General features: G+C 46.0%; 1 protein-coding gene across 2 annotated transcripts in view; it reads left to right on the top strand.

The window, feature by feature from the left end:
* The window catches only part of Spetex2gl1 (Spetex-2G protein like 1), a 92,937-nt gene extending 75,017 nt beyond the window's left edge, over positions 1–17,920 (top strand). The window contains exons 1-5 of one of the 2 annotated variants that reach the window (XM_087564399.1): positions 799–967; positions 1,690–1,849; positions 3,177–3,308; positions 3,978–4,161; positions 17,117–17,908. In XM_087564399.1, the coding sequence (XP_087420525.1) occupies positions 838–967; positions 1,690–1,849; positions 3,177–3,308; positions 3,978–4,119 (564 nt within the window). In that variant the 5' untranslated portion in view covers positions 799–837 and the 3' untranslated portion in view covers positions 4,120–4,161; positions 17,117–17,908. 2 annotated transcript variants of the gene reach the window in all.
* The last annotated feature ends 391 nt before the right edge of the window (positions 17,921–18,311 follow it).

The following is an 18,311-nucleotide window of genomic DNA, read 5'->3' as shown; positions in this document are numbered from 1 at the left end:
TATTCACGGAGAAGGATATTGGAGAAGTGATGGTTATATAGTTCCAATGTAGTAACACAAGGTCCAGGTTGACATTTTCTCACAGATGTCCAATTTAATTGTCTTGTTATATTTGAGAAAGGGAGGATGTCCTACATAATATATAAAACAGACAGAAATTTATTGTTTTATATATGCCCTGTAGTTGATCCCTATGTTCCCAAGGAAAAGGAGTTTTTATTGCAAAAAAATAGGATTATAGACCATTGATTTTGTGAAATACATGGATATGTAAATGGAAACAATGTCGGCTTTCAAGGACTGCACAGTAAGCAAATATTTCCAGGTTTTATACACTCAGAGGTATAGAAGAAATATATTGGCCTCCAGAAAAAGGGAAAAGCTTAGAAATCGAAATACATGTCACATGCATTGTCTCGAGTAGTAGATTTACTTTTAAGAAAAATCTCCCTCCTCCTTGGTCCCTAGAGATTTGGGTGCTAAGAAAAATCTGTTCTCCAATTCAGGGTTGTAAGAAACCCTCCACAGCAAAAGCATTGTTGACTTCTAATGAAGCAGAGAGACATATCTAGCTTTGAAATAGAGGTTGCCAAATGGTATTCCCAGTGACACATGGGAGACTGGAGGAAAGGGTCCCCACAGAAATTCATCAGTGTGGGGAGAGCTGGTTAGTAGGTAAGCCATAGAATTTTCCAGTGACATCACCAGTAAGCCGTTCACTGGACACTCTATTGTATCTAAGAGATCCCTAGAATCTTCTGTGATGTCACCAGTGTTGTGGTGACACCAACTGCCTTTGAGATATTACTTCAGTTCCCTTTGGGTTCACAGGCAGGCATGTTTCGCCAGCTGCTCAGGCTATTTTGGAAGGAAAGTGTTGATCAAGGAGAGACCGCACCAGGTCAAAGGGAAGCTGACCCCCTCTCTAGTGAAACAGGAAGGAGGAAATCATTCTGGGGAAGGCTTGGTGAGTCCTGGGCAGAGTTGGGGAACATCCTCAAGGAGGTAGGTTTGAGATGTGCCTTCTAAGACTAGGCCTTACAAGCAGGAGCCTTGGGATTTTTCAAAGGCAAACCAAGAGTCAGGAGTTCCTGATCTTTAATTTGAGAGAAAGCCATAAAGTTTTAAGACTTCAGTTTCGTTTCTTGAAGCTTTTTAACTATGAGTGTCAATGCTTGGCAGGAGGAGGCACTGTGAGATTAACAATGTGACCATCCATGTTTGGGAGTTGAAGAACTTCATCCTCTAGATTACTGTACGTTACAGAAGTCTTGATGGCGAGAACAAGGAAGGATGCACCCCTAGTCATGAATTGAGTTCTCAGACACTTTGGGCTGGACCACACTTGATTAGAGCTTGATGGTGCCAAACATTATGAAGTCATTATGAACTCCAGGATTATCTGCACCACATCTGATATAACAATGTCGCAGATGTTTATGTCTCAGTCAGATTATAACTTTCAGTGCCGCGGGTTGTGTAATAGTGAGTGTGGCACGTGTATGGCATTAGAGGTTGGGAACAGGGACATAGCTTAAGAATCAACCTTTAAGAAAGCTTTTCTGCTCTTTCACGGATTCACCCAGTCTCTACCATTTCCCCTTCCTCAACCTCCTTTTCGGATTCAGAATGATCTATTCTGCCCATTGGTTCAAATATGCAAATTCACTTGGGTTTATCTGTCTACAGGTTTTGGTAGGAAGGCATCATCCCAAAATGTCATCAGTAAGCAAGAGGAGTGTCTAAAGGAACTGGAGGAACTCAAATTTGAAATCCAGAAGTGTCAATTCGAGAGGGATGAACTTTATCAAATCCTGGATCTTTATATCTATGATGAGTGGGACCACAGGTAGTCATTATGCCCAGTAACCTGTTCACTGTCTTGTGCTCTCTCTCTGCTACCTCAAGATTTACTCATAGCATGAGAGAGTTTCACCTCTGATCCTGGATTTTAAGGAGATTTGGCAGGCATTTGCTTGTGAGATGAGCTAGGTGCTGTGTGTTTAGGGTCAACCTCTTTTGTACTTGACCCTGAACCTCTTGGATTAGCGTTGGTTCTGTCAACAGCTAGAAGGACCTTGTCACACTTGCTGCAACTGTGTGTGTGAATGAAATGCCTGCACGTCATCACTCTTTCCTCTGATTTTGTTCATTATACACTAATTCTATGGCACCTCCATGCATGTAGTTGGCATTCTAAATGTGTTTGGATATGGGTTGGTATGTATGTATGTGGAAGTATATGTGGTGTTTTACTCAGGATCAGGAGGTCTGGGACCTTTGATGGGGTCTGAGGATTTGTTTGATCAACAGTTTGCAGGTCATGATAGTGATGAGTACATGGAGGCCCACATTGATCAACACAGCACTTTGCTCCTTCTGTATACCTTGGTGGCACACAGGACTCTCCTGAGGGGAGGAGGTGCTATAAATCCTCTTCCCTGTCAAACTTAGTTATGCCCTCTGGGAATTCATGTAACGATAGAAACCAAGGATTGAGTATACCTGCTTTCAAAACAAGAGAAATGTCATCACAGCTTTCTCTTGGGCTCAAAGCTATGGCACAGACTGGAGGAATCTTCTTCCTGAACTAGTCAATTCCATCATGCTCACCTGGCCAGCTCTTGAAGGTCAGGTCCCTCCAACTGGTACCGTGACTCTCTTTTCCTGTGCCCAGGATAATAAACTTAACCAGTACAAATACTTTGAAGGAGCAAGTATGTGGAACATACTGAGGTTAAGTAATAGAGAGAACAGTCTGATTTCACCTAATTTGTTTCACCTGCTTTGATCTTTAGTTTTTTATGTTTTTAACTATCCAGGGATTGTTTATTGTGACCTAGAAATGGTCACTGTGGTCTTGACAGTTGTTATTCCCAAACAGGCAGCTCTCAGGCTCTGCCCCTCCTATATTGAGTCTTTGCAGAACCATATCTCTCAGGATTCCAAGGAGTCCTTATTTCAAAACAAATGTTTTCTTATTTACATAGAAATATTTTCTGTGGATTGAGTCTCACTGTTGGGTTTTGGTCTGGTTTTTGAGTTTGCCATTTTCTTCCCTTCCACCATTCCTTGAATTTGAAATTTTTTATTATATATTTTTATTTACATTTCACCTAATTCTGAAATCGTGTGTTCAAATCATTATTTGTTCCTTTGGCCATGACCTTACCCAGGCTGCATGTCGAATTGCCAGTCCTTCAATCTGAACATGAGATGAGAATGATGGCTATGCAAATGATGACCAACTCAATAAGTGATGCCATGGAGAGGTACACGGAGCTCATACAAGTGAACAGTTCCTACCGGTGAGTCGCTGACAGAGATGAGAACCCAGCACTAGGCAGGGAATGCTTCTGTCCTGTATGACTTTGAACAAAAGTCAGGGCTCTGGTTCTGTAGTGTCTGACTCTTAACAAGAAGGCTGCCTCCTGGCAAGGGTCTTAGATTTGTAGCTCTTGGACTCAGTTGTCGTACATGTGAGGGGTGTAGAAGACCCTCCAATTGTTATTTTCCCAGTTAAAGTTCCTCTAGATAGAAAAGGTTTGCACCATGATGGGAATAGCAATCAACTCTGAATCTCTAGGACTCTGACAGGAGATTTAAAGATCTGTGATCCATGAGAAACACATGGAAAGATTGTATAGCTATTGGGTCTTCAACTCCCCCTCAGAGGGGCTTTCCCCACAACGTGAAGATGGTTTCATCATACCATGGACATACGAGCTCCCTTATGGACCATCTCTTCTTCCTTGATTTATATAAACCATCTTAGTGTCAGGATTTTCAGAAGTACTTTGATTTATGTGGAATGTGGATTCTGGATTTGACCTCCTCTAATTGGTGCTAACCTGTATAGTGTGGCTCTATTCTGGGGATTTCTGAGGATGAGGACCCTTGAAGGGATGATTGTACTTGCAGGAGTGACAGGCAAATAGAAGCTGGCTGGGATTTACCATTTTTTGTTTGTGGTTCAGCATCAGGCACTCCCAGCTCCTGCGTGAACAAGCTCAATTGAAGAACAATATACAGATTTTGCTGAATGAGAAGAGAGAACTGCTGGTGGAGCAGACTGAACTGCCAGCATCCTCTGTGGAGACAAAGAGGCTCTGTGAATAGGCTGGAATGAACATCTGTGACCCCAGTGCCACTCAACAGCAGGTAGGGTTAGGCCTCAGGGTCAGGTTGTCCTCAGGTCTTACCATAAACATAGACAAACCAATGTAACTGTCTATTGACTGATCCATGTCCTGACCTAGGTCTCATCCAAGTGTTCATTCATGTGATGGTTTACAAGGCTTTCTGTGGAGATAGCCCCTTTTCAAGAAACTGCATGTTTGGAAAGCAAATGCTCCTGCTCTTTGAGAATCTGCACTTCATTAAGGGAGATAGGTTGATCACACAGCAGAGCACTACATGCCATTATGTATGGAGGGTGCTATGTGGGAGCCCCTCTTTAGACTAGAGCAGGGCTTTGAGGGATGAAGCAAAAGCCCAGAGCCCATTTTCTTTACAGGGATCGTGTGAGACTCAGGAAATAAGTAGTTTTCAAGGAGGAGAGCCTGGTGGTGAAAGACCCCCAGATTTTGGGGAGACTCTCGCTCCAGTCACGGGTTGGGGTACCCCCAGGAAACACGAGAAGCCAGTCTTGATGTAATCAGCAAGAGGCAGTTTTATTTTCGAGATCTCGGGCTGACACATATCTCACACAGGAGATTGAGTCCAGCCCCTAGCTTCTCTACGCCGGAGCTTATATAGGGAAAACCAGTAATTGGTTAGTACAAAGGGTGTACAGTTATTTTTTTTCTGTGCGGAATTGTATTAACAAAGCATTCTAGCATCTTGGCAGTATGGGCAAGGTGTCTTATCTCGCTCAGCTAAGGGATGACTCGTATCAGGGAGTGAAGGAAGGGAAGGGAGGTAGCTCCAGATGGCCAGTGTCCTTGGAGCCCTATCTCAAATTCTTTTAGGCATAGTCAGACTTTGTTCAGGACTAACTTTTAGAAATTTTAACCCTTCATTCCCCTCTGCTCTTAGTAAGTAGTCCTAATCCTAGGACTCCATGATGAATCTAGCGTCTAGTGGCTCTTCACTCCGTACAGCCCGATACTGTTGTCTCAACATAAGGACTTGTATAGCACTAATCCGTTCTCTAATAAAAGCAAAAAGGCGGTTAATGATGTAGGGCCCAACACTGAGCAAAAGGAGGAGGATAATCAAGGGACCAGCTAAAGCTGACAACAGGGTGGTAAGCCATGGGGAACTATTGAACCAGCTTTGAAACCAGTTATCAGTGTTTTCTCGTTCTCCTCGTCTCTTATCTAACCTTTCTCTAAGTTTAGCCATAGAATCTTTAATGGTCCCAGAGTGGTCAAGATAAAAACAGCACTCTTCTCTTAAAGCAGCACACAGCCCTCCTTCTTTAAGGAATAGTAAATCTAACCCTCTTCTATTTTGAAGCACCACCTCTGACAAGGAAGTCAGGGATTCTTCTAGATGACTGATGGATTTTTCTAACGCCTCTATATCTTCAGAAATGGCAGTGTTTAAAGCTGTTAGCCCCTGATGTAATTGTTGTGGTCCTGTAATTAAAGCGGCTGATCCGGTACCTACCCCAGCGGCTACTCCCAAGCCCAGGAGTATGGCTACCGTTAGGGAGATGGGCTCTCTTTTGGTCCTGGGGTTCTGACCATATAGAGACAAGAGTTCTTCAGAATGAAGGTAATAGATTCTTGGGACCAACTGTACCATTACACAGTAATCTGAAAGCCTATTGACCACCGAGTCAGCCAAGCAGGGGGTGAGGCCAGAGGCGCAGGCCCACCAAAACCCAGAAGGAGGAATTAAGTAAGAAGCAATATCGGAGGGGGTGGTGTCAACTGGGATAACATAGCGACATAAGTGTCTGTGAGACTGGGGATCCTTTCCCACACACGTTCCCTCTCCCAATACCTCAGTTAAAGTTAGCCGGGGCTTGTTGGTGTAAAGGCAAATTTCAGGGTTAGAGTCTATGGTGAAGTTTGCCGAGATTGCTATCCCCTCGTAATAAGGGGGGCTCGAGGAAAGACAAAACCAACATTCTGATGTCAGATCGGGATTGGAGTAATTAAGGGCCTGGAAAGCACCTTGGACCAGCCTAAACATGCGTTCCTGGGCACTGGGCAAGTGAGGGGCCAGGTTATTTCCCGTGGTCATGTCCCCGGCAAGTGTAGAAACCTCAGGTTTTAAAGTAGTAGTAGTCGTAGTAGTAGTAGTTTTGGGCCTAGGTTTGGTGAGGGGTCGTCTATTCCTAAGAACAGCGCTTGGGTCTATAATTTTGGGGCTAATAGATTCTACCTTAAGTCTAATATCTAGGAGAATTCCAGGATCTGTTCCAGGTACGTAGAGGCGCAGTCCCCAGCGTCGGATCTGGAACCAGTCTTTGGTGTATTTTTTTCCCATTTGAGTAAAGGTGATGTTGAGGGTGGCAACCCTACCCTTGGCCCATTTGACGTCTATAGAACCCCAAGTGGACGAGGGATTCCAGCTTGTCTGCCCTGTAGTCTCACAGCCCCAATAATAACAGAAAAAGTGTGATTCTCCTCCACATTTCCACATATCAGACCTGAGGGGCCTGTTCTTTGGGCAGACATCGAAGGGGGTCTTAGTTAGTTCTGTCCTAGCCCCAGGAGTCCGGCAGCCGGCATCGGGTTTCGGGGGTGGAGCATGTACAGCTCCAGGTCCTCCAAACCGGGGGGGGGAAGTGTATAAGTGTGGTGAGAAATCTAGTATGTCATTCACCTCATCAGGGGCCATATGTTCTAAGCCCCACCCTGGTGCTCCCGCAGCCAGCTTACACCAGGACGGGTACAGTGGTGGCCACCAGGTCCAGAGGGGATGTTTACCAGTGACGGACCACACTAGGTCTCCTGTTGAAGAGAAAACCTGCCAAGTTAGTTGTTGGGGGGAATGTGGATCCTTATTCGATGTCATCTCCCGGGGTGAAGCGGCGGCGGAGGCGAAGCTTAAGAGGGTGAGGAGTCCTTTCCACAGTCCATTCATCTTCAGGGGTCTTGGGAGCCTTCTTAGCGTGTGATGCGTGGATCCAGGCAGCTATTCCGTCGACCTTTATAGCTGTCGGGGTGGTGAGTAGGACTGAATAAGGTCCTTTCCAGCGAGGTTCAAGGTTACTGGCTCGGTGCCGTCTGACCAGAACCAGATCTCCGACCTGAAATCCGTGTGGGATGTTGGGGCTTTCCGTCCGGTAGGTCTCCTTCAGCAAGTCCCACACCTGGCGTCTGACAATCTCAAGAGCCCTAAGGCGGGTGAGGAGGGGTTGAGAAAGAGGAGGGTCAGGATCATGTATTCCCCCGGCTTCACCTATAGGTGGCGGACTGCCCCATAGAATCTCATAGGGTGTCAGCTTAAACCTTCCCGGAGTGTTCCGAGCACAGAACAGAGCGAAGGGAAGGAGGGCTGTCCAATCTTTCCCGCCGGTCTCTAAGACCAATTTAGTCAAGGTCTCTTTAAGGGTTCTATTCATTCTTTCTACCTGTCCTGAGCTCTGGGGTCTGTAAGCACAATGTAATTTCCAATTAATCCCCAGCTGACTGGCCAGCCCCTGACTTACCTGGGCAACGAAAGCAGGTCCATTGTCAGACCCGATTACCTTGGGGAGTCCAAACCGTGGAAAGATCTCTTCCAGTATCTTCTTAGCCACCACTTGAGCTGTTTCTGAGCGGGTAGGGAATGCTTCTACCCAGCCTGAGAAGGTGTCTACGAACACTAGTAGATATTTATTACCATACCTGGCTGGAGTTATTTCTGTAAAGTCAATTTCCCAATGAGCCCCCGGCCTATCTCCCCTAAGTCTCTTGCCATGGAGAGACGGGGGTCTATTAGAGTTGACAAGTGCACAGGCTTGACAACTCTGTACAACCTCTTGGGCTAAGTCTGGTAATCTCTGAACATAGTATCCAGAGGATTTCACAAGTTCTGTTAACTTCCGTGTACCCAGGTGGGTCAGACGATGGAGGTTGGTAATGAAGTCGCGTCCTTCCTTGTTTGGGAGGACTTGTTTGCCATCTGCTGTCTCAGCCACACCGCAGGGAGAAAATCCTTGTACCCAATCAGACTGATGAAATTCCTCTAGCTCTTCTTGGGTGTATTGGAAGCTGGAGTCTTTTAGGTTGGGGGAAGCTCTTTATTTACCACTGTCAGAATTACAGCCCCAAGTGCGGCCTGTTTGGCAGTGGCATCTGCCATACGGTTGCCTTTTGCCACAGCATCCTGTCCCCCCTGATGTCCGGGACAGTGGATGACGGCTACCTTTCTTGGGAGGTGTATAGCTTCTAGGAGGCTGAGAATCTCATCTTTATTTTTAATTTCTTTTCCCATGGACGTCAAGAGTCCTCTCTGTCTGTAGATGGCCCCATGGACATGTGCAGTGGCAAAAGCATAGCGACTGTCAGTGTAAATGTTAATGTTTTTTCCTTCAGCCAGCCTCAAAGCCTGAGTGAGGGCTATTAATTCAGCCTTCTGGGCTGAGGTACCCTCTGGCAGTCCACTGGACCAAATGGTCCTTCTCCCATCCACCACTGCCGCTCCCGCCTTCCTCTTTCCTTCTACCAGGAAACTGCTGCCGTCCGTAAACCAGGAGGGGCAGCCAGGTAGGGGGACATCCGTCAGATCTTCTCTGGTACTAGAGGCCTTGGCCAAGATGTCTGTACACACATGTATTGGGTTCTGACCTGTTGTCTCTGGGAGCAGCGTGGCTGGATTTAGAATGACAGGAGCGCCAAAAGAAACTCTATCATTCAGTAGCAGGCTCTGGTAGTGAGTCAGGCGGGCATTAGTTATCCACCTGTCTGGGGGCTGCCGGATAACACTTTCTAGAGCGTGTGGGGCTATAATCGTTACTGGCTGACCTAGGGTTAGTTTATCAGAGTCTTTTATCAGAGTAGCTACTGCTGCAATGATCTTGAGGCAGGACGGCCAACCGCTAGCCACTGGGTCTAGCTTCTTGGAGAGGTACGCTACAGGCCGCTTCCAGGGACCCAGGGTCTGTGTCAGCACTCCCTTTGCTACCCCCGCTCTCTCATCTACAAACAGCGTAAAAGGTTTGGTTAGGTCAGGCAGGACTAGAGCAGGTGCAGTCAATAAGGCCCGTTTGATGGCATCAAAGGCCATTTGATGTTCAGGCTTCCACTGGAACTCAGTCTCTAACCTGGTCAAGGTGTGGAGGGGGGCAGCCAGTGCAGCGAACCCAGGAATCCACAGCCGGCAGAACCCGGCGGTGCCTAGGAATTCTCTCACCTGTCGAGGCGTCTGAGGTACAGGTATCTGAAGCACAGTCTTTTTCCGGGCTTCTGTGAGCCATCGCTTACCATCCCTAAGGATGTAGCCCAGGTAAGTCACCTCTGTGCGGCATAACTGCGCTTTCTTCGCTGATGCCCGGTATCCTAGGCGACCTAATTCAGATAGTAATTGTTCAGTCCCTTTTTGGCACTCATCCTGGGTTTCAGCACCTAAAAGTAAATCATCAACATATTGAAGAAGAGTCAGCTGTGGGTTATTGGTTCTGAAAATCGTCAGGTCCCGATGTAGAGCCTCATCAAAGAGTGTGGGTGAATTCTTGAACCCCTGTGGTAGTCTGGTCCAAGTCAATTGTCCAGAATGTCCGGTTTCCGGGTCCTTCCACTCAAAGGCAAACAGATGTTGGCTGGTGGGGTGTAATCTCAGGCTAAAGAAAGCATCTTTGAGGTCTAAGACAGTGTACCATATCCTCTCTGGCGGCAGAGTGCTGAGGAGGGTGTAGGGATTAGGCACTATGGGATGTACATCTTCTACCCTTTTGTTGACCTCTCTCAAGTCCTGAACGGGTCGATAGTCTCGTGTCCCAGGCTTCTTTACTGGTAATAGTGGGGTGTTCCAGGAGGACCGGCATGGGGTTAGGATGCCCAGTTGTAAAAATTTGTTTATATGAGGCCGAATGCCTTCTTTCGCTTCCTTGCCCATAGGGTACTGGCACACACTGATGGGAATAGCACCTGACTTGATTGCAATCACTATAGGGGGAACTTGGGAGGCCATTCCAACCCCCCAGTCTCCGCCCAGGCTTCGGGGAACCTGGAAAGCCACCACTGCGGGTTGTCCATCTTCTTACCTTTTTCATGTATGCGATACTCGTCAGCCAAATTGAAAGTCAAAGTCCATACTGGCCTGGGGGGGTGCCACTTTATTAGGGGTCCTTCCGGTGAAAACTGTATTTCGGCATTCATTTTAGTCAGCAGGTCTCGACCGAGCAAGGGGGTGGGACACTCAGGCACTACTAAGAAAGAATGGGATACCCGGCCAGCCCCTAAATTGACACGGCGAGCTGTTGTCCACTTGTGTATTTTCATGCCGGTTGTCCCCACCACCAAACTGGTCTTGTCAGTAAGCTTCCCCAGAGGGTGTTGTAAAACTGAAAACTCTGCCCCCGTATCTACTAGGAAGTCCACGGGGGTTCCCTCCACATCTAAAATTACCCTAGGCTCGGGGAGGGAGTACGAGCCCTGACTGTCCTAATCATCTTCGTTCCTCAGGGCAAGGGTCCTGGGACTCCGCATCTTTTCTCTCTTGTTCGGACAATCCCTGGCCCAATGTCCTTTATTCATGCAGTAACGGCACTGGTCTTTATCTACCTGTGAAAGTCCTTTATCCATCCGTGAAAGTCTCCGATCTTGTGAAGCCCAGTTGTTCCGGTGGCGTGGGTTGCCCAGATTCTCTATCTTTCTCCCTACATTCCTGTTTCCTTCAGGTACTACTGTGGCCAGTATTCGTGTTAAATTCTGGTCCCTACATCTATCTCTCTCATCTTCTCTTTCTTCTCTTTCCTTTTTCTCCCTCTCTTTCTTCTCTTCTTCTGTCTCTCTCTTATGGTACACTTTCTCTGCTTCCTTAACTAAGTCTTTTACTGTAAGATCTTGTAGGCCCTCTAGTCTTTGTAACTTGCGCTTGATGTCCAGGTAGGACTGACCTATAAAGGACATGGCTACTGCTGCCTGCTGTCCCTCAGACAAAGGGTCAAAGGGAGTGTACCTTCGATACGCCTCCAGAAGCCTCTCTAAGAACACAGAGGGGACCTCCGTGGGTCCCTGAAGTACCTCTCTTACCTTGGCCAAATTAGTGGGGCGACGAGCTGCCCCCTTGAGACCTGCCACGAGAGCCCGGCGGTAAGTGGTCAACCTCTCCCTACCTTGAGTCGTGTTATAATCCCAGGGGGGGCGATCAAGGGGGAAGGCAGCGTCAATGAGGTTGGGAATCCTGGTCGGAGTTCCGTCTGGTCCTGGAACATGCTTCCGAGCTTCTAGGAGAATCCGTTCCTTCTCTTCAGTGGTAAAAAGAACCTGTAAAAGCTGCTGACAATCATCCCAAGTGGGCTGATGGGAGAACATCAGGGACTCTATGAGATTAGTTAAACTGGAAGGATTTTCAGAGAAAGAATCATGGTTAGTTTTCCAGTTATAAAGGTCAGCTGAGGAGAAAGGCCAATACTGTAAGGGTTGAGTTCAGGAGGATCTACAGGGGGGCCATAGGCCCTAAGTGGGAAGGTGGGAGCTGAAGGAGGACCCTCTGGACCGGTCCCGCGCCGGCTTCTGGTACCAGCTGCAGGACCCTCAGGTTTGCCATGCTGATAAGGGGGAGGAGGAGGACTGGGTGCCGACGGTGTGGGCTCATTTTCATCTGGAGGCCCCTCGATGTCAGGATAAATCCGGGGGGTTGTCTTCTTCTCCGTCTGTAGCTCCTGTGCTACCAATACGTGTGAAGCCGGGGATGGGGATGGTCGGGACCAGGCCTTCAGCCACGGGGGGGGGGGGGTCAGAGGCGAGGTTTTCCCATACTACATTGTAAGGGACCTGATCCGGGTGAGATCCAGGCCCAGGCTGAAAGACAATCTTTTTGACTGATGAAATAATAGCTTGGTCTAGAGTGCCCTCTGGTGGCCAACCTACTCCAAATGTTGGCCATTCAGAAGTGCAGTAAGTTTCAGAAGTGCAGTAAGTTTGCCAACGTCCCTTTCTTACTTCCACGAGCAAATTTTGGGCTCTAGTTTTAACCTCTGACCAATGATTCAAAGTTTGACTCAACGGGGTGGACACAGACTGTCCCATGGTGAAGAAAAAAAGGACTAGACAAAAAAATGAAACCCCAAAAAGAAAAAGCAGTGCGTCTACACACACTCGTCTGCGCCTGGACTGATATATCCAGCCAAACGCAACCTCGGACGGCGTTGGGTCTCGAATCCACCGCCCAGGTAGGAGAAGTTCTCCGTCTCCTTGGTTACGAAAAGTCACAGTCTGATCTCTATGACTGTCACCTGCTGGGTCCTCCCGACAAAAGTCGGCTCGTGGGACGCCTCCCAGAGCTGGGGCGTCCTCACTTCTGCTATCTAAAAAAAAAAAGAACAAAAAGAAAACAGCTATTCGAAGTAGAAACCCAGTACCTACTCACAGGTGTCTGTCCGGGGTGGGAAGCCCTTCCATCCAAGCACACTTAAATACGGGGTAGGAAGCCCATCTACCCAAGTGTACTTAAAAACAACGGGGTGGGAAGCCCGTCCACCCGAGTGCACTCAACAACAACGGAGTGGGAAGCCCATCCACCCGAGTACACTCAAAAACAACAGAGTGGGAAGCCCATCCACTCGAGTGCACTCAAAAACAACACAGAGTGGGAAGCCCATCCACTCGAGTGCACTCAAAAACAACGGAGTGGGGAGTCTTCTTCTGCCCAGACAGTGCACCAAGACCTTAAACCGGTACTGAAAAACACAGACTACAGGACTTAATTCACACACACACTACTCTCACACTCACACAGCGGCCGCTTTCCAGCACTCACACTAACGTACCTCCAAGAGGCATTCGGATCTCCGGGGGTTACGCTCCTATACCGGACGAGCCCCCAATGAAAGACCCCCAGATTTTGGGGAGACTCTCGCTCCAGTCACGGGTTGGGGTACCCCCAGGAAACACGAGAAGCCAGTCTTGATGTAATCAGCAAGAGGCAGTTTTATTTACGAGATCTCGGGCTGACACATATCTCACACAGGAGATTGAGTCCAGCCCCGAGCCTCTCTACGCCGGAGCTTATATAGGGAAAACCAGTAATTGGTTAGTACAAAGGGTGTACAGTTATTCGTTTTCTGTGCGGAATTGTATTAACAAAGCATTCTAGCATCTTGGCAGTATGGGCAAGGTGTCTTATCTCGCTCAGCTAAGGGATGACTCGTATCAGGGAGTGAAGGAAGGGAAGGGAGGTAGCTCCAGATGGCCAGTGTCCTTGGAGCCCTATCTCAAATTCTTTAGGCATACTCAGACTTTGTTCAGGACTAACTTTTAGAAATTTTAACCCTTCAGTGGAAATGCCAAAGAAATGGTTCTCATTGTCATTTGTGGTGGCTTTTGTTCTTCCTCCCCGCATGTCCCTGTATATGAAGATGGTGACTTCATGCTTCATAGATCTTGGGTAACTACAGAGCCTGAGGAGCAGCATGTCAGTCCTGTCTTATTTGAGTGGTCCTGGAGAGTTCATAACTGGGCCTTACAACCTGAAGCTGGTTAGAAGAGCAAGGATGTGGAAAAGGTTTCTCAAAGGCTGAGGGTTGGCATGAGAGACTTGAGACTTCAAGAACAAAGTTATCCGTATATACCCCCAATTCTCACCAAGAAAGGTGCATTGCTGTGCTGACCTGCATCTTAGGGAGCATGCGGGGAGGCCAGTTCATGACATGCAGTTTTGTCCAGTCATTATCTAACTTAGTCCTTTAAGCCTAGGTCTCTCAACAAACATGAAGCTTCCTGTTTTGTGCTGGCCAGCAGTCTTTGCATCATTCGTCCAGTTCCAAGTGGAGCCCCCTCTCTTATTTGTCTCAACACATTCTTAAACCATTCAGCTATTTTAAAAATAAGGATTAGATTTCTTTACTTTACCTGAACAGAGTTATCCCCCGGGAAGATTCTGGATTGTCTTATTGGCTTCACCATGATATTGCATGGAATCCTAGAGTGCAACCCTCTGCTGACATTGCTTTGCTGACTATATCATGGGCACTGCATTCTTTCAGGATAGATTCCCTCTCAATATTGTACACAGTGCTGCATTTCAGAAAATTCACTGTATGTTATTTATTTAGCCTTTTTCTGACTGACACTGAGGTTGTTTTAATATCACAGGAACTCTAATGTGATCGAATGTTCCTGGTAACTGACCATGAGTTACGGTCTTCTCTGATGCTTCCAAAGACTTCTATGAAGGAAACAGGGTAGCTTTAGTGAGGGGCCTATGATGAGTCAGCATAGAGCTTGATGGAGTCTTTTCCTAGAAATCTCTCTTGGGAATTTGATGTTGTGTTGTTTAGGCTATCTGTGCAGAACATGTAACTTACTTGTCGGACCAGCAAGTATCTGCATAGAAAGGTTTCCTGAAGTGGAAATGAGTACAGGCCAGGGCAGCACATCTTGCTTGTGTCTAAGAGACTTGTACACAGCATTGTTCCCTCTAATTCCTCACTCAACAGGAAATGTGCTGCATAAGAGCAAAGTTTTCATTTGTGCATGCGAGTGTGTATCTGTGTGTGTGTGTTTGTCTGTGTGTGTGTGTGTGTGTGTGTGTGTGTGTGGTGTGTGGGTATATGTGTGTGTGTGTGTGTGTGTTTGCAGTAGTGAACGTATGTTTCCCTCTATTTCCAAGTTTCATGAGAAAAGTACTCTAAGCATTCACTTTACATCCATGAAACATGAAATAGAGCTGCCCAGTCATTTGGCATCTCCATCTAGCTCTGTACAGCAAAAGGACACTTAAATTACTAATTTATTGTTTCCAAAAATTTCAGAATGAATTATCTTATGAAGTCTGGGGAAGGAGTGGAAATATGTTCAAGTGAGTCGTGTTTCACAGGGGTAACAAATGGTACAGGCCTAGAGCTTGCAGGTCCCTTTTTGTTATGGTGTAGAAGCAGGACAATACAATCCTTTAGAAATGCAACCCCCAAAAAGAGGACACAAACACACCTGTAAAGTTAGATTTTCAAGTGATTAGGGGGAAAACTACTGATCTGCATTGAAATCCTTTGGAGCACATCAAAGGAATGGAGTACTGGGAGGTAAGGGCAAGGCTTCTCTAGAAAAATCCATGAGTTTATTCTGCTTCTCTGTTCTTTGTGAATTGTGAAAGGCCACTGGAAGGTTGTGTCACTCACTGTGTCTTCTCCAAGGTTGCTTTCCACATTGCCTGCTACCATTTCTTTCGAGCTACCTTGGCACACTACAACTTCCCCTGGGAGTTTGGCTTGGATTTTATTCATTGAGAATTTGAGTTGCTTGGAATTGTATCGTCATCCAGAAAAAGTCCCATAGCTATGCTGTGGTGCAAGAACAGGGCAGTTTCAGGAACCCCTTTAGGTGCACAGATAATCCATAGCGCTCCTCTATGTTATCTGTGTAGCATTCTGCAAGTGCTGTCGATCAACATCATTTTCTCTCAGTTAATTTCAGCCTCAATGGGTTAGGAGAAATGATGAGCTTCAAATGGGTCTGACAGTGTAAGAACAGGTAGCCCTATGAGAAGCCATGTTCAGAAAGTGGAACAGAAGTTTTAGTTAACCGAGTGATTCCACAACAAGGAGTAGGTATTGCCATTGCAACTAGGGAGCATCAATGTTGTAGTGGTCCCAGAGTAAACTTGAAGGAGAATCTATCCAGACGTCCATCAGCCAAGGAGTAAAAGTGTACCATACGATGGAGCCCTTCCATAGATTCTGATTCAGTGTGAGATAATCCATGCAAGCTTTTACTTACTTATTCAATTATCTGTGGAACAATCACATTACGGGGAGAAAATTTGTTGATTTGGATCCTGGTTATGAAGATTTCCTATGATTCTAGCTTTGGGCATGAAGTCACTCAGGCTATGGTAAAGACAGCTCCGATTAGAAGAAGTTGCACACTTTGGGGAAAGTCTGAAAGAGTGAACAAGAACAAGAGTCTAGTCCACCACCAACATATGATCCTTTGCTGAGCAACAAGACAGCTCTACACAGCCTTTGGGACTTGCTAAGCCAGATTGTTAATGGAGAAAGAACCCTGAGTCTATGTCGGTTTATGGGAGGACAGCACATCACTGACTGAGCTGTGTATAGGTCTGGCCACTATGTACATATCCCACTCAACATTTGTTTTTATGCCTCCAGCGAATCCTGGGGAATCTTTACATTAAGCATTAATGTTCAGGTAGGAACACAGGCTGGAAGAGGCCATTTGAATATCCTTCCCTATATAAATACCCTTTTTGGGTGGATGACCACCCCACCTGGATTTCAGCCTCAGGCAGCTAAGGAGCTACTCAGAGTATTGTTCTGGTACAGTTCATGTGAATTTTGCCCATGAAACAATATATATATTATCCTCTGGATTTCTTGCTATGTTCTACTCCTTTCTTCCTGTGATCTCTCCGGAAAGATCTGAGGACATTTTCTCTTCTGTCCTCTCACAAATTGCCTTACACTAGCATAGACTTACAGGGGTGCTGGTGTGTTTCTACATCACAATCACCTTTAATGTCCATGTGTACGCTGGGAAGATTTGCATGGAGCACATTCTCAGGGATTACAAGATCTGTGCGGTGAGCATGAATTTGAAGTGAGATGGCTTCTCTGTGTATTTGCAGATACCGTGGTTACAAATGGAAACTAGACGGGTTCCTTCAGTGCTAACATAATCAGAAATTTCACCTCAATTCTGGGCATGTTCTCCAGAAGGAATCCACATGGTATTCTAGGTTGCTCATACCTCTCTTGAACTCAGATTCAGACATAGCTACAATGTTATTATTCAATGTCATATACCTGGACCAGTGGGAAAAAAATGCTCATTTTTCTCTTAATCCCAGTACAGTGCATAGTCCACAGTTCAAATTCTAGCAGTTTGAAAGGTGAGATATAAATCCAAGCGCAGGTACTCTAGGACACTTTAGGATGCAGGGACTGACCTCAGGTGACAGGTCATGCTGGATTATCCAACTGAATAGAGCCGATGTAAGAGGGAGAGCTGAATTGACAACCACTCACTAAATCTTTATTCCCTTGGTCTGCTAGGTCTGAAATTCTCCAGCAGAAACTCGAACATGACACAGTCCAGGACAAAATCTCCCTTGGAGAGAAGAACTACAGGAGGAGAACTAAGTGTGCACAGCAAATACACCACTATTGCATCTCATCTGTAATGTCCATAGCAATTGTGGACTGCATTTTCCTCCTTTAGTTTGATTTCTTTGGATTGAATACGCTGTATTTTCACCTTGCCTCTCTCCAGCAAGTGTACACTTTTTAAGGGACTCAGAGAAGTGCTGATGCACATCAATCAAGAGCTGCTGGTCATCCAGAAAGACCGTGCACGTGTAAATTTGTACTTGTCCTGATGGGTCATCCAGAAGAGTTTCATGGAGATCAGTTCACAATATTGGAAAGACTTTGTGACAAAGTCTGTAATATCATTTATACTCAGTGTTGGATGGCTTTTTCCTTAATACCCCCACTCCAACAAAACAGACCTACTTCCACTCCTCTTGAAAGATTATTACCATCACTAACTGCTTGTCTACTATGTCTCCAAGGCAAGCCACAGGCTATAAGTCTATTTTGCAAAAGGAGCAGCAAAAAATGCTTAGTGCAATTCCTCTATTTAAAGTTTGGTTAATTTTTAATTGTTTTGGTTATTTGGTTTTCCTTCTATTCATTTGAAGATTTGTTATTTATCTGTTGTTGTTGTTTTGCTCATTTGCTTTTCTATTTTGATAAGGATATAGACTGTATATATTGACTACCTGCATCTGGTTACTATCAAGTAAATTGGATGTATTCTGGTCAATGAAGGAGTAATCTCAAACTCTTCACTCTTAAGAACATTCTTTATTGATCACTAGTGTCAACATCTGAAGTCCCGCAGCTATCAGGGAGGGATGGATCTCTGCATTCTCTTGGGGACTTGGCATCAAATCACTTCCCAGTCAGACTGAGATTCACAGGCATTTATACAGTCACTGTGCACTGTGTTTTCAACTCTGAATTTCAACTTCATCATGCATACATTACCCACTGTGTAGGCTTGCTGTCAAATATATAGTTACCTCTAAATTATACTGTCGATGACAGTTTTGACCAAATTAATAGGATAAACATTAATTTTTCTGTAATATCTCCCAGGACATATAAACATGGTATAAGGGAGTTTAAAGCCATCGGGAATCCTGCACCCAAATCCGGGGGCAGAAAATGCTGAACACCCTGGAAT

This window comes from Rattus norvegicus, chromosome 9 (assembly GCF_021556685.1).
Source record: "Rattus norvegicus strain SHRSP/BbbUtx chromosome 9, alternate assembly SHRSP_T2T, whole genome shotgun sequence".
NCBI classification, from domain to species: Eukaryota; Metazoa; Chordata; class Mammalia; order Rodentia; family Muridae; genus Rattus; species Rattus norvegicus.
The sequence above is the reverse complement of the archived record's forward strand: the minus strand, read 5'-3'. Positions and strand labels throughout refer to the sequence as shown.